We start from the raw sequence: 16898 nt of genomic DNA on the forward strand, positions 1-16898 counted from the left end.
TTTTTAATTATCTTTTTCAATTCTGATCTATTTCTTGTCCTTGACAGTGACCCCACATGATTGTTTCACATAGTTTTGTTTTAAAATTTTATAAATATTAGAAACCATTTGTAAAGGACAGTATTATTTCCTTTTAAAAAGTACTTTAGTGAGTCCATGCTATATTATTTTACTTAATTGCCCCATATGTAATATTTTAAGTATATACATAAAGCATAATATATTTACTCAGTTTACACAGAAAAAGAGAGAGAGAGAGAGAGAGAGAGAGAGAGAGAGAGAGAGAGAGAGAGAGATTTTCAGGGAGAGAGATAGAGAAAGAGACAGAGGAGGAGAGAGAGAGAGACAGAGAGCAGCAGACATGGAGAGAGAGATATATAGAATTAGATAGATAGATAGATAGATAGATAGATAGATAGATAGATAGATAGATAGATTAGATAGATAGCTGGACAGTTCAAATCAGAAAAGGCATGTTCAGCAGAAAGGACTTTGAAGAAATTTTCAAAACTCCAGAACTTTTGAAGGCCCGGAGGTGGAGGTCCTGGACTGAGTCCCAATGATGATTCACTGAGCAGTAGAAAAATGAGTGCTGTGGGAAGCTATTGCAGAACTCAACATACAAGATCTAGTAACTATACCATTAGCACTAACTTCCTCATGTCCATGAACTGCTTCTCAGCCCTAGAAGGTATCATAAGCTAATGGTCTATTGCTGGAGAACCATAGAAGTCTCACCTCTACATTATAAGCCCTCTTGGGTGCTTCATCTAATAAGGAAGAAACCTAATTTGTACCTAGAATCCTAGCTGAAAGGGACTATGGGAGATGTAGGTTTTAGAATAAATTTGTTGAATAATTTGTTTCCATTTGTTGCTATTAGGGATTTTATAGAAAATTTCTTCTTGTGATTCTATTTGAATATATGTGCTAGGATAGATAATCATTTAGTTATTGACAGATTATTTTAAATTTTAGATCAGTGAACTGCACTGAGAAGATGCTGTCACAATTCTTACTTCAATTATCCAGATGTGAGATGCATTTCTCTACATTCTTACATAGTCTTTATTTGATGAAAACTTCTGCTTTTTCATGTTTTTAGACTGGGTCTTACGTAACCTTGGCTAGTCTCAAACTCATCATCTAGCTGAGGGTGACCTTGAACTCATGTTCATCTGGCTTCTATCTCCCAAATGCCAAAATCTTATTTTTATTTTAAAGATTTATTTGCATTTTTATGTGCATGGTATTTTGCATGTATGTTGGTGTATCATGAGCACACAGTGCCTAGAGAAGCCAGAAGATGATGCTGGCTAACCTTGGAACTTATGTTGCAGGTATTTATGAGCCACCATGTGAATGTTGGGAACAGAACCCAGGGCCTGTGGAAGCACAGTCAGTGCTCTTAATCACTAAACCCACTCTCCAGCTCTTTAAAACAAATCTTTAAGTAGTAAATATTTTTAGTTTTTGTAGTGACACATCATTTTTATTTATTTTTTTGTTCCTGTAAATATTAGTTATAATGAGAGTAAATTCCAGTTTTAAATTGATTGACCACTTCTGTTTTGCTCTGTGAAAAGTTTGTCAGAACCATATATCTGTTTGTGTGCATAATATGCACTTAAAATTTTACATTTAATATATTTTATTCAATTTTAAGAGGCACCCATGTATTTTGGATTCTAAGCATATATCTGAACATATAACTTATTTGCTAACATCTACTGAACACTAAGCATCGGAAGTTATGATCAGCATCTGAAGAACAGAGATGTATGACATGGTTCTTACTTTTAAGTTCAAGCTGCTTACATTTAAGTGATAAATTACCCAAAGGACGATTACAAATAGAAATTGATATAGTAGCAGATAATTTAGCATAGGCTAGTATTGATAAGTCTATATGATTATTGAGAAGATAAATATTTTCAAGCAAGTCTTGGAGAAAGAAATGTAACTAGGTTGGGTCATGGGGCATGAATGCTCACGGAATAAGATATGTGGAAATTTGGGGAGCATTATGAATCCTGAATAAAATTAAGATAGCAGGAAAACACCTTTCAAGACAGATTAAGAAGTGGTTGAAGTAAAATCAAGCTGTAATTGTTCAGACAACACAAGCTGCATGATTGGTGGTATACATCTTTAATCACAGCACTAGACAAGCAGAGGCAGGTGGATCTCTACAAGATGGAGGTCAGCCTGGTCTACAGAACCAGTTCCAGGACAGCCAAGGATACACAAAGAAACCCTACCCTGAAAAACTAAAACACCAAACCAAACCAAACCAAAGCAAACCCAGTATCCTGGGCACTGTGACAAGCACGTGTCAATTGATACAACAGTTTCCCAAGTACAGTCCTGATCTTGTGCTCAAGGTCAGAAGATTTATGTCATTATGTCTGGCATTGGAGTAGAAGTCATGTCTTCTCTGTTATATCATGCTATTCTATGGGTAAAGAGAGATGGTGTTGTAAATGGTATAGAATATATTTTGAGACACAATCTCTCACTGCTTGACTGGCTGGCCAGAGACTCCAGGGACCAACTTGTTTCTACCCTCTTAATGTTGAGGTGACAAGCATGCTGCTGTGTCTGGATTTTACGTGTGTTCTAGAGACCCAACCTCAGGTTGTAATGCTTGTATGACAAACACATAATTGTTTAGGTTATGCCTCAGCTGTTATTTTTTTTTTTAATGAAAGTGTCATGTATAAGTAATAGTACAGCAAACCACAGCGGTTACATCATTGTTCTGGTCTTTGCTCAAAGCTTTGTCTTCTAGGTTGATCTGAGTACTCTATAGCTAGCTATCCTATCCACCTCATTTTCCACTTTCTACTCAACTATCCTGCTTTATTTCCTTTCTAGCATTGTTAAATTTCTTATTCAACTATACATTCACTACTATATATTTGTTGGTGTTTCCCATTAGTGTATAAGGTTATGTCACTATTTCTGGAAACATTGTGAAACTCCAGGAAGTATGTAAAATACTAACTTTATGAGAAGATAGAGAAATGTGCTCTTCAAAACATCAAAAATAGTTACGAGCATCAAGGTAGTTGTTTTACAAATGCATAAATGGCTCCCTGAGCTCTGTTTTTACAAGAACTTAGTATATCACTCAAAAACCTAATATGCCTTCATTCAGTAAAAGATCTCTCAGCTGCTTAATCAGGTCTTTCCGTTTTCTATACAAAGAATCATCAAAGCGAAATGCTTTGTTTCTCTAAACTCTACTTTTCATCTGTAATTTCACTCCATAACAGCGTTCACCTATTCCCATGAGACTCTCTAAGCACATTTCAAACGACTTAGGCTCAAAGACACAACTTACAGTTAAGTAATCTGTCAGATGCATGTTAGTTTCTCCCAGGAGAGTTCTCTATGCTGAGAGGATGGATAGCTCCTGAGTCAGAGCACTGATTCACTGTAGCGTGGTGGTAGTTTTGGGTGGGCCTTTCTGATGACCAAGTTATACCCATTGTTTGTAGTCTAGGTTTTCAATTCAAAGACAATCTTCGTTACTTCCTCTAAGCTGCAGATCCTCAGTTGTTACCACACCTGTTAAACAAGTTTCTTTTAAATGCAGTTCTGCTATCGTACCAGCCCTTAAAATCTCAAATATCCTTGTAGCTAGCACATTTACCCGGGAACCACTATCAACACCTAAGGAGTTCAGAAGTCCCCTCCGCGTTAACACCAGCCAGCACTGTATCAGCACGTTATGTACAGGTAAGTGGTAATTTGCCTGCCTAAGATTCTGAGAAAATAGAATTTCACCATCTCCTCCATTCGAGTCTCACCTTAAGGACTGTGGCAAAAATAATTGTATCTAGCTGGTGAATATATAGCGATTTCACAGCCTTTTGGAACTTCAGCACGGAGACATAATGTCACGAACACACATTTGTGTTTGCAATCTCAGGCGTTAAGCCCTGGTTTGAGGGGTGCTTCAAAAAAGGGACGTGTAACTTAATACCGTGTGAACAAAAAATATGACGAATGTGTGATTGTTGTCCAGTAGACGGGCAATGGCAGAGACATTTTACTTCCTTGTGAGTTTAATATGAAATGGTGCTTAGGAAGGATGATGGCCGTGGGCTCTGTATTTGTTTAAAACCTTATGCTTTCTATGATAAATTCTATATATTATCTTGGATTTCAGAGTACTACTACTTAATGAATGTTATCTGTCAAGATGTAAATGTATATCTTACATAAATGTTTTTTACAAATATGTATTATTAAATCTATATATTTAGGTCAAAATAACCCACAAGACACATCTATATTGATAACATTCAGTGTTATTCTAAACGTATTGCTGAAAAGGATATATTCATCTCTGATAGAACATACTAACTGTCTTTCTTGACTTAAAGATTTATTGTGTGATTTTGTTTTGCATTAAAGATGTTATTTTATTTATGTCCTTAATTTTTCTTTTTTTTCTCAATATCTCTGATGGAAACTAAAAGAAGCATCAAGCAAATTTAAGTTTAGAAAGTCCAGTGTGATTGGAATTTTGTTTGTCTGCTTCTTGTAAATAGTTATTGCCTTTATTCCGGGTGGATAATAGCTTTTGTTTATGGGGCATTTCACTCTTTCTCCATGGCTAGTTTACACGTGTGTAAAGTCCTAGGTTGAGAGAAAGGTAAAAGGGTTAAGCCACAGTGTCAAGAATTTTGTGATACCTAGGCAAGGCTCAAGCCCTAATTCTATAATCAACTTCTTGGAGTAAGACACTGAACCAGTTAACATTCCTGAGCAAGGAAGGATTAGGAAATGGGGTTGATTGCACTGGCGGCTTTCAGGAAGCTTTGATGAACTTTCAGATGCATGTAGGTACTTGAGTGATGAATGGCTGAATGTAGTGAAAATAACATCAGATGGAGAAGTGGATTTCACAAGCAATTATTATCATTTTCAATGCTTCCTTAGTGTTAGCGACAGGCTGTAGACTAGAAAGAAAGTCTGACTTACAGCCTTATGAGCATGGCCGTGAGAAATTCGCCCAACCACTCTTATGGCAAAACACATCTCATATTCCACACCACATTGAAGTATCACTCATGAGATTTTACTAAAGACTATTTGGGGGGATATCAGGAACTGGCTAACACTGGAACAATTTTTCTCTTGGGCTTGAGAAGCTTCCTTGTGATCATTAGCATTTATTTAATCATCTATGCTAGATTATAGTTTGAGATGTCTTTAGGTTATTGAAAAAGAAAGCTAAAACTCAGAAAAGAAAATCCGAACAGTGACATGAAATAACCTAGACGGAACATGGATAGAGAGTGAAGTCTAAAATCCTGTGTCCTGTAGTAAATGTCAAAGATCAGTAAGTACCAAGCTGTTTCAATTCTTCTCCTTCAAAGGAAAGCCTAAATGAACACTAACAATTTTTGTTTGGCAAAAGTTTAATAAATAACTTTGCATTTCTATTAGAATATACAAAGTGAGATAGAAACTTGAAATGTCCCTATATTGTACAAAAACTTCTGAACTAAAAGTCTCTAAACAAAACTAATTGAAAGCAAAGATATATCTGTGCTGAGGTAAGTAGTCACTCAGTAGACAGGATTGCTGGTCTCCCATCAACGGGAGCAAGGTAAGCATGGGTGTGGGGTGTGAGGTGTGGGATGTAGGATGTGGGGTGTGAGGGTATGGGGTATGGGGTTGTGGGGTGTAGGGGTGTGGGGTATGGGGTTTGAGGTGTGGGGTGTGGGGGTATGGGATGTGGGTAAATCCCTCTTCTCAGAGAAGATCTGTTAGGGAGGATCTCTGTGTGAGGGAATATTGGGAGGAATAGATGTGATGCTGGGATGTAAAGTGAATAAATAAATTAATTAAAAAAAAAAGACCTACCTTGAAGGACCACCAAGATTTTAGAATGGAAACAAATATTTTACACTGGAAAGAGAAATTCTAATTTGGTGAAGTCTTTTAATACCTCTCACACACTGATCCAGTTTTACAGTCTCTATTCTCCCTGCACATGATGCTTGCTAAGGTCTTATTCACAGCTGTGGTTCCTCAGTTAAGCACCAGCATGGCATATCTGGTACGTACTAGAAATCTGTAAATCCTTCAAACTATAGGTTTAAAAAACATTTTTTTAAAAAAAAATCCTCAAGTGATCTCCTGTAGGCTTCATTTTGCACTCCCATATAAAAAATATCCCTTCCCTTTATTAATATAGTTCCCAAGTTCTGGCAAATATTTGTATTCTGTAAGTCTCAAGTGCTTCATTTCTTCCCCTTCTTGATATCCCCTCCCAGGTTCCCACTGTTCTCTTCCCAAGGATTATAATCGCTCTGGGTGTCCTCACCTGTCATTTTTCTCTTCTTTCAAAGAAGGTCATGGACACTGCCTGCTGGTGTTTTTCTTCCTAGGCAGTCTAAGCTCTCATGTTAGGAGCTTTACCAGGATAAAAATACAAGTCCTAATCAATCTCTATCCTTTTGCTCTGTTTATCTCACAAGATACAGTTGTTGATCTGCCTGTTTTCATTCATCTATTTGTTTCACAAATATCTGTGATGTTAGGTTCTAGACTATGATCAAAGTATAAAAAACAATAGTCCTAGGCTATAGGATGCTAATGATGAGAGATAAAAGGAATGATACACAAAAATTAAAAAAAAGATTCTCAATGGGAGACCATAGGAAGTTTGGGCATGATAAGTATGAAAGATATCAGTGAAAGGAAGGAACCACTATGGATAGATGTTATTTGAGTGACAGGTCACTGGGGGAACATGAGGTGAATATGTCAGATAAAAGTACAGAATGTGTAGCAATGTCGTGAACTTGTAGAGACTGATGTGTCCTCAGAGCCTTGTATGGTTTCACATGGTCAGAATCCACAATCTCTCTGAGAGTTTGATTCATGACTCATTGTGGTGCAGAAACTAAACTTCCAGCCACCAGTCATGACTTGAGCACCACATGTGGTTTCCTCTTCCTAGACTGTCTGCTCAGACTGTTTTTTTCTGATAAATTCCTGCAGATTCTAATCTCAGGTCAGTCCAAGGCTTTCAACCACATAGGTTGCTATGAAACGTAATACCTATCTAACTTGTAGATCTATTTTTACACGCTTTTATAGAAATGATTTGTTTAAACCACAACAATAAGCTAATAAGATGGCTAAACACTGCTCTCCCCCAGGATAAAACTTGACATTTTCACATGTACTGTGAATATCATAAGGACATAATAATAATATTGGCGCATAATTGTATTTCAAAGTGTTTAGACAGTCTCAGCCGTAAAATTTTTCTAAGGTATTTCTCTTCTTCTCCCCTCCTGTCTGAACTGACATCTTTCCCGATGGACACTAACTCTATTTCTTTCCGTTGAGAATGGGAAAGAAATGGATCTCCCTCATAGTAGATATGACAACAGGAAGTATATTCTGGAAAAATGCTTTTATAGTGTAGATATGGGGGGAAAAGAGAAAAATGTCATAGTGTGACATTTAAGGAAAGCACTTTTTCTCTTTTCCCCTCCATTTTCTTTAAAATTTTTACTACATTTCATTTGTGTGTATGTGTGTGTGTATGTGTGTGTGTGTGTTTGTGTATGTGTGTATGTCTGTGTGTGTTTGTGTATGTGTGTGTGTATGTGTGTATGTGTGTATGTGTGTGTGTATGTGTGTTTGTGTATGTGTGTTTGTGTGTGTGTGTATGTCTCTGTGTGTATGTATGTGTGTGTATGTGTGTGTATGTGTGTGTGTATGTGTGTTTGTGTGTGTACATGTGTGTGTATGTGTGTGTGTATGTGTGTGTATGTGTGTGTGTGTGTGTGCTCAAGCACCACCGTGCTATACAAGTGCATCTTGGAGGACAGCCTGAAAGACTCAGCTCTCTCCTTCCGGCATGTAGATTCCTATGATAAAACTCAAGTCATGAGGTTCAGCAGGAAAACACCTCTACCCGCTGAGCCACCTTGCTGACCTCTTGCCCCCTATTCTTTGTCTTTTAATACTTCTGTACATAATTGTGATGCTTTTCTAGGCAGCAAGAGTAACATAATACAGAGAAATATATGCTCTATGATATCTTTTTCATTTCCTCCTTCAGACCAGTCATAGCCTCCCACAAATCTTTCCCACCATGGATCGTCATCCTCGGTGTGCTTGGAGTGCTGGCAGTCCTTGGGCTAATTATTGGACTCTTAGTTCACTTTCTGGCAGTAGGTTGGTATGCGTTTGTCTTAATTTCTCTTTGTTACGTGGTTTATGTCAATTTCTGTGAGATAGAAAGAAGCAATTGCCATCCATGGATTATCTCCCACTATTGGGGACCTCTGGTCCTACAGGAAAGTATCACTAGCATTTGCAAATGTTATACTGTGGAAACACTTCTAGGCACAGATATAAGAAAGAATATCAGTATAGACACAAATGAACAGATACCTGAAAGACAATCAAAAGAACTTATTCTACCATGTTGCATGTTTGCTATGGTGTGATTAAGGTTTTATAGTTATTATATGTGAAGAAGAGAATTCAAGGACTATTGACATTTCAGCTAGTTATTTATTAATAAGAAAGACAATATAGAAATCCTTATAAACCATGTAGCTTTACTCTTTTCTTCCTCCCTCCAGCTTGTCCCAGCTAGCTTTTTTTCAGTCCTTCCTATGCCTCCTGCTTTTATGATAGCTTCATTTCTTATTATTGCTGTGTGCAGGCACACATGCATGCTCACACGCGCGTGCACACGCACACACACACACACACACACACACACACACGCTGATGTATATATAAATACAACCTTCCAAGTCTGTCATTGTTGGTGGTATGTATATGGTTTCCACTGTGTGTTGGATGACCAGTAAAGGACTTCATCCTTGAGAAAGGCTAATTCTCCCCCTCGCAAGTGTTACCAGCTTGTTGTTTATAGTCCTTGTCTACGGGTGGAGACCCATGAAAATTTCTTTGTGTTAACATGTCCATTGACATTACCATTCTTCCAGTCTTGTTTTTGGAGCCACTTCATCTTCTATTTCCTTTAATTGCAAATAGATATTTTCCATGCAGTATATTCTGTTTACATTAGAAAACAATTGACATCCAAGGGATAGTAATAAAATAAAACAAACAAACAAATCAAAAGTAGGACAACACAAACAAATAAGCAAGTGAGAAAAAGGTAAAAGAAGCACAAAAAGTGTATATAGATGCAGACACACACACACATTTACACACACAAGAATCACATAAAAACACAAAGCCAGAAATCATAATATATATGCAAGGGGGCATTAGGGTTAAAAAAAAAAGTCCCAAATTAACATTATGAGGCAAGCAGTCTCCAAAGATGCCATTGAGTTCATTTTGTGCTGGCTGTCTACTGATGGGCATGTGACCTACTCTTAAGAGTGTTTTGTTTCCCCAGAGCGATTCCCTTGGTGGAAATTAATTTTCGTTTGCAGTGGTTATCAAATGGAGATAGCTTCTGGGTTAGGCATGGGAGCACGTGTCCACTTCTGTCAGTTCTAAGATCCCATCTGATGTAGACCTGTGTAGGTCTTGTATGCAGCCATTTCTAAGTCTTCAATATTATGGGTGTGACAACATTACCATATCCTATTCCATGATAGTCTCTGAGCTGTGGATGTAGGACCTGTGATGTGATTCTGATATACGTATTCAAGCTGGGTTTTCTGTGATCTGTTGATCTCTTTATTTTATCCAATTGTGGTTGTCTGTGATGGTCTCCATTCCCTGAAGAGAATCTTCTTTGATGAGGTCATCCGTATGCTTGTTTGGTATCTGGGGTTACTTTATGTTGTGCGCTCGCATCTGAAGATTTGGAGGCAGGGACATCAGATGCGATGTGGCGTGCGTCCTCCTGGGTCTTTCTGAGTTACTTCATCCAGTACAATATTTCCTAGGTCTATTCCTTTATCTGAAAAACTCACAATATCATTTTTCTTTACAGTGTGAATAGTGTTCCAGGGTGCACTTGTACCACATTGTTATTATCCGTCGGTAGAAGGGCATTTAGGTTGTTTCTATTTCCTAGTTTCTGGGAATACAGTGTTGACCATGACTTTGGAAGGGTCTGTGGAGTAGGATTTGGAAATTTTGGGCCTATGCCCAGGAGTGCTTAAACTGGATCATGTGGTAGATTTTCTTTTTCAGGATTTTCCAAATTGATTTCCAGAATTACTCCACCAAGTTGCTTTCCTGGGAGCAGTGAATGAGGGTTCTTTTCCCTTTACAGCCTGGCCACCATTTGTTGTCAGTTATTTTGTTGATCTTTATCATTTTTTACTGGGGATTATCTTCTGACAATAGCAAATATCTTTTGACATTATTTATATCATACATAAGATATGACATATATCAATTAGATTAGTATCTGTGAAAGTTGAGAAATGTATTGTATTGTTTGTATGCCTTGGGTCATATGATTCAGTTTTTAATCATTGGTTCTTTTTTAATAGACTATAATATTAGGTTAGTTACCTAATTACTGAGAGACTATATTTCTCTTGAAAAATTAGTATGCTTCCTAAGATTCATCTATAGTATCATGTTGTAGTAAAAGTTAATAAAATGATAACTTTAAAAATCTATAGTCTGATAACTGGTTACTCAAACAGAAGCCATTATAGTATATAGTTCTTTCTGTCTTAATCAAGATGCTATTCTTAAGGCTGGGGAGGTTTGCTCAGTTTTGCCTCCTGTCTTAGTTTGGGTTTTACTGCTGTAATCAGACACCATGACCAAGACAATTCTTATAAGGACAACATTTAATTGGAACTGGCTCACAGGTTCAGAGGTTCAGTCCGTTATCATCAAGGCAAGAGCAAGGCATTATCCAGGCAGGCATGGTCCAGAGAGTTCTGAGAGTCTTCATCTGAAGGCTGCTAGTGGAAGACTCAATTCCAGGCAGCTAGGAGTAGGGTCTCAAAGCCCACACGAACAGTGACATACTCATTCCAACAAAGTCACAACTACTTCAACAAGGCCGGACCTCCAAATAGCACCATTCTCTGGACCAAGAATATACAAACTATCACACCTCCCAGTTTTAGGAATGGGGTTAGACACCAGAACCCAAGTAAAGCCAGACCTAGTAGTGCACATCTCTAATCGTAGTATTTCTGTGGGAAGATGGGAAGTTGATGTACGAGAAGCCTTGGAAGCTTACATGCCAGTTAGCCAGGCATACACTGCAGCAAACAAAAGAGACCCCGTCTCAAACAATACATAAGATAAGGACTGATTCCTGAGGTTGTCCTCTGACTTTCACACATGTACAGTGGCTCTCACATGTCCCAACTCACACACACAAATACGTACATCTGACATAAAAATCATTCATGTGTATAAAAAGATATTATTCTTCTTTGTAATTCTCTCTCTCTCTCTCTCTCTCTCTCTCTCTCTCTGTGTGTGTGTGTGTGTGTATGTGTGTGTGTTCTCTATTATTGGTTTTAAAACTATTTGCAGCAACATCAAGATGATTTACTCAGTTTTTCCAGAAATATTAATCATAAGGGGTAATCGATATCTAATGAGCACAAAATATTCTGCTTTGTGTTATTATGCAATCTGAGTCTTGATTTGAAGTACATTTAATTTAAGTAGTTCTTGGATCGTCTTTATCTCACAGAAAACAAGATCTTCTACTATCAAGGTAGTTTTAAGGTGTTGAATATTCCATATGACAGAAATTATGAAAGGGAGACATCACTAGAAAGTAACTACCTCAGCAAAATCCTCGAGATTAAAGTAAGCTGGGTTTTCTTGTATTTGTTAACTGCTTAAAGTATAAATATATTATTAAAATTTCATGTTGAACTCTATGTTCTCTCTTAACAGATGGTTGATGCCTTTCAGAGTTCTAACATTTACAAACAATATATCAACTCTCAGATCATCACATTGGCGTGAGTAACTATCATTAATCATCAGAAAAAGAGAGAAAGCCAGCATACATATTATTATACTTCAAGTGCTCCAGGGAGAATGAATCTAGAATCTTTTGATATGTCACAGCCATTGCCAAAAATGATTAAGCACTGACATTATCATACATGTCATCCTAATTGTTCAATATAACACCAAAAACAAAATGTGTGCTTATGTGGTTAAGTCATAAGGCTTAAGGGAACTGTTTGATAGTTCACGAGTCAAATATTTGGTGATCCTCTGTTAGTTTTATTAATGAGTATAAAAATATAGATCATTTTTTCTTCTGTCTTTCTACTTGAAAGTCATGAAAATCTTTTGAAACTGTTCTAAGGGTTCTTCCTAAACAGTAGAATCACATGCGGACTAGGCTTTGATGCCACAAAAGACTTCTACACAGCATTAAAATAAATGAAGTGTTCCCTGCATATGAGATTAAGGAGCAAAGTGTAGCAGAGGAAAACCCAGAACAGGGACAATATAACACGAGCCCAGATTTTATAGTTTAATGGCCCCAGAGTCTTAAAAGAGTCACATGACCAGTTGGTCTATCTCTGTGTTATGAAATATCAGTGACAGCTGCTTTCTAGTTTTCATCACAGACTTGTATGCAAAATCAAAAGATAATATGTGTTGAAATATTTGAACACAATGTGCATATGCACGGTGTGCGTGCGTGCGTGCGTGCGTGTGTGTGTGTGTGTGTATGTTTCTGTTTTGTTTTGTTACTCATGGATTGAATTCAGGTGTCTGTAGGTACCAAGATTCTAGACAAAGTGAAGAAGAGGCCACAGGACCGTGTGTTTCTCTTTGGCATGTAATGCTACACACACCAAATTCACATGAACTAAGAATCCCATAGGAATTAATAGTTTATACATACATTATTGAAGCTCCTTCCAGACCCTATCCCCAGGGATCAAAAGAAATATCCATATGTTCATTGTTCAGTCTTTCAGCTCATTACTCTTGTCCCAAGCCACACAAGGCTTCCTGAAGTATCACAGTCAAATTACTTCAAGGTCCGTTTTATGTTTTGTCATTGTCACTGTGCACTGGCTAGCATTGAAGCCTTCCTGCATCTAAGTCCAATCTCCTAGAGACTGGGTCGCGAGGCATAGGGCAACACTGTATAATATAAAGAATCCAGAATATAGTATAGGATCTATCACCTTCTCTGAGTAAAATTCCTACTTTGGTAGTGGCATACTCCTGAATATATTATGTAATCTCTAAGATATAAGTTAATGCATGTTTATAAAATCAGATCACAATAGTCTTACTGTAGACCAGTAGAGATGGCAAAACATACAATAACAAATGTGACAACAAAGTATCTGTAACATAGTATTAAATACTAATTAATATCATTACCAATGGATATTATCTGATATAGCTCTCCTAATTTCAGCTTGATGAAAATTTCGGTTTGATGATGAAATAGAAATACAAATACTTTAATGTCCATTGTATATTAATGTTTCCATGAACTTTTCATTAAGTCTTTAAGTGAAAATTATGTGCACCTCCTCCAAGTACCTCTAGTAAAAAATCCCTTACTCTTTCTGCCTCATCTGTCACAGTCCTTTTCACACATACCTTATCTCTCATAAAAGTCTTCAAATTCCTAGAGGGTAGGAACTGTGCCTTAGTCATCACTTAGTAAAATTCAGCAAAGATGAACATCTATATCGATTGCTCAACAAGTGATTATCGAATGCAGAGATGTGACTCAGTTCTTCGGCGATCATCTTTCCTTGGTACCTCAGGCTAGTTCTGTTTCTGAAAGGTATATAGAACTTCATGTCCTCCAAAATGCACAGCAGAGCAGTGCATCTTCAGTTGACACGTACAGGTAAGCATATGGCAGACGAAAAGTTTCATCTAAGGGATGTTACTGCACCAACTCATAAAAAGGGAGCAGAATCAAGATAAGCAAGAGTAAAAGAGGAAATATGAGTTTTAATACTGTCTGAAAACTTTATATTGTCTCCAGTCCTGATGACAACAGCGTGACAGCACATATATGGCTGGTGTTTAAGGACCCGTGGTCAAACAAGGAAAACCTAAGAAAGAGAATTGAAAGCATCTTACATCAGATGCTGGAGAACAACTCAGGATCCCTGACTACAGATCCGGGGTCTCTGAAGCTCACGGGTAAGCATGCCTATTGGATGAGTACAATGACACATTATCATTTTGTGCCTAGGACATGTCATAAACACCAAGAATAGAGACTATCTTCAGTATAATTTTAAATGAATATCATCATAGATCAGAGAAAATTCATCCTTTCATTCATGTCCTAGTAGTGCTACATTTTTGGTTGCTTAGAACAAAAAGGGATGGCTTCTCATTCTACACTAGATATTAATACATTTAGCAAACGTTGTAAGTGATGGTGTGTTTTGTTTATATTTCCTTCATGTACGAAAATTAACATTAGATTTGCATATTTTACTTCTTAGTGGTTTTTTTTATATACTGACATGAATCAGATTCACTTATGAAACTTAATCTGGTTTCTTTTTCCTTTTTTTTTTTTGTGGGTGCAGTGAACTTTTATTGATGCTAGTTAAGAAAGTAGGGAGGGCTTCCTAGGCAACTCCTGTTATTATGGGGATCTGGGATGGAAACTGTGAGGGAGATGCTCAGTGTTGGGGGCCAAGTTGGGACAGGGACTCTACAGCAACCAAGGGCCTCTGTCTTGTTCTCAGTGTCCTTGCTGGGGTGGGTGGTCCAGGGTTTCTTACTCCTTGGAGGTCCACGACTCTGTTGCTATAGCAGTATTCATCGTCATACCAGGAAATGAGCTTTACAAAGTTGTCATTGAGAGCAATGCCAGCCCCAGCATCAAAGGTGGAAGAGTGAGAGTTGCTATTGAAGTCTCAGGGGACAACCCGGTCCTCAGTGTAGCCCAGAATGCCCTTCAGTGGGCTTTCAGATGCCTGCTTCACCACCTTCTTGATGTCATCATCCTTGGCAGATTTCTCCAGGAGGCATGTCAGATCCACAAGGGATACATTGAGGGTAGGAACACGGAAGGCTATGCCAGTAAGCTTCCCGTTCAGCTCTGGGATGACCTTGCCCACAGCCTTGGCAGCACCAGTGGATACAGGGATGACATTCTGGACAGGCTCACAGCCATCACACCATAGCTTTCCAGAGGGGCCATCCACAGTTTTCTGAGTGACCATGATGGCATGGACCATGGTCATGAGCCCTTTCACGATGCCAAAGTTGTCATGGATGACCTTATCCGGGGTGGAGGAGCTAAGCAGTTGGTGGTGCAGGATGCATTACTGAGTTGTCATATTTCTCATGGTTGACACTGATCACAAACATGGGGGCATTGGCAGAAGGGGTGGAGATGGTGACCCTTTTGGCACCACCCTTCAAGGGAGCCCCAGCCTTCTCCATGGTGGTGAAGATGCCAGTAGACTCCACGACATACTCAGCACCAGCATCACTCCATTTGATGTTAGTGGGATCTCGCTCCTGGAAGATGGTGATGGGCTTCTGGTTGATGACTAGCTTCCCATTCTCAGCCTTGACTGTGCCATTGAAGTTGCCATGGGTGGAGTCATACTGGAACATGTAGACCATGTAGTTGAGGTCAATGAAGGGGTCGTTGATGGCAACAATCTCCACTTTGCCAAGTGCAGAGCAGAAGGCAGCCCTGGTAACCAGGCGCCCAATAAGGCCAAATCTGTTCACACCGACCTTCACCATTTTGTCTATGGGATGAGGCTAGCACTGCACAAGAAGATGCGGCTGTCTCTGGAACAGGGAGGAGCCTTTAATCTTTTTCAGGAGAAGACAACCCCGATTTTTGACGTTAGATGATGTTAATAAAAATATTTGCTCTAGTTAATGAAAATGTAATTTCTGAAGTGGAAATATGAAGATGGCACTTTAATACAATATGTTCAAATGTAGCATAAGAAAAATTCTAATAAGCTAATTCTTTCCTTTCTATGATTCTTTGTTCTGGATGCCCAATCAGTTCTGGTCTGTGGGAAATGCTATCTCCACTGCCCAGCTTAACTTTACTGTGGATTTTTGGCTCTATTTCAGAAATCAGTAAGGTTGATGCTGAGAAGATTATCAACAACCGTAAGTTCAAATCACTTTCCAGTGAAATATGAGGTAATCTAAATGGCATCAAGATCGTTACAGCAGGGAACAATAAATTTCACATGCGATAATAACTCACACAACCTTCAGAATCTTCCACAGAGGGGTTTGATTAGAATTACATCCCAGAGATGCGGGCACAGAAGCACATAGAAGTGCAAAACTTGGGCTGGAAAGATGGCTCAGTGGTTAAGAGCACTGACTGCTCTTCCAGTGATCCTGCGTTCAATTCCCAGCAATCACATGGTGGCTCACAACCATATGTAATGGGATTCTATGCCCCCTTTTGGTGTGTCTGAAGAGAGTAATAGTGTACACATTAAATGAATGAATAAATAAATGAATAAATAAATAAATAAATAAATATTAAAAAAAAAGAAGTGGAAAACTAGCCTAGATTCATCCAGCAGTCTAGTGGCAGAGCCCATAGGATAACCATGGCTTTTCCTTCCACAACTTATCTATTTTCCAAGAGTTAAAGATACTATGTGAGAGACTCTTGGGGGGCTGGAGAGATGGCTCAGTGGTTAGGACACTAACTGTTCTTCCAGAGTTTAATTCCCAGCAACCACATGGTGGCTCACAACCATCTATAATGGGCATCTGATGCCCTCTTCTAGTATGTCTGAAGACAGCGACAGTGTACCCACATACATGAAATAAATAAATCTTTCTTTCTTTCTTTCTTTCTTTCTTTCTTTCTTTCTTTCTTTCTTTCCATCTTTCTTAAAAAAGAAGAGGCTGGTCCTGAGAGAGAGAGAGAGAGAGAGAGAGAGAGAGAGAGAGAGAGAGAGAGAGAGAGAGAGAGA

The 16898-nt window shown here is 38.3% G+C and overlaps 1 protein-coding gene across 1 annotated transcript in view; it reads left to right on the top strand.

The window, feature by feature from the left end:
• Positions 1-3720: 3720 nt before the first annotated feature.
• Tmprss11b (transmembrane serine protease 11B) overlaps positions 3721-16898 on the top strand; it is an 18650-nt gene continuing 5472 nt past the window's right edge. Inside the window, exons 1-6 of the mRNA XM_028786808.1 lie at positions 3721-3744; positions 8102-8217; positions 11654-11772; positions 11863-11930; positions 13949-14109; positions 16030-16068. Of these exons, the coding sequence (XP_028642641.1) occupies positions 3737-3744; positions 8102-8217; positions 11654-11772; positions 11863-11930; positions 13949-14109; positions 16030-16068 (511 nt within the window). The 5' untranslated portion in view covers positions 3721-3736. The remainder of the gene's footprint in view (positions 3745-8101; positions 8218-11653; positions 11773-11862; positions 11931-13948; positions 14110-16029; positions 16069-16898) is intronic.

The sequence above is a fragment of the Grammomys surdaster genome, unplaced genomic scaffold (genome assembly GCF_004785775.1).
Source record: "Grammomys surdaster isolate TR1022 unplaced genomic scaffold, NIH_TR_1.0 125581, whole genome shotgun sequence".
NCBI lineage: Eukaryota > Metazoa > Chordata > Mammalia > Rodentia > Muridae > Grammomys > Grammomys surdaster.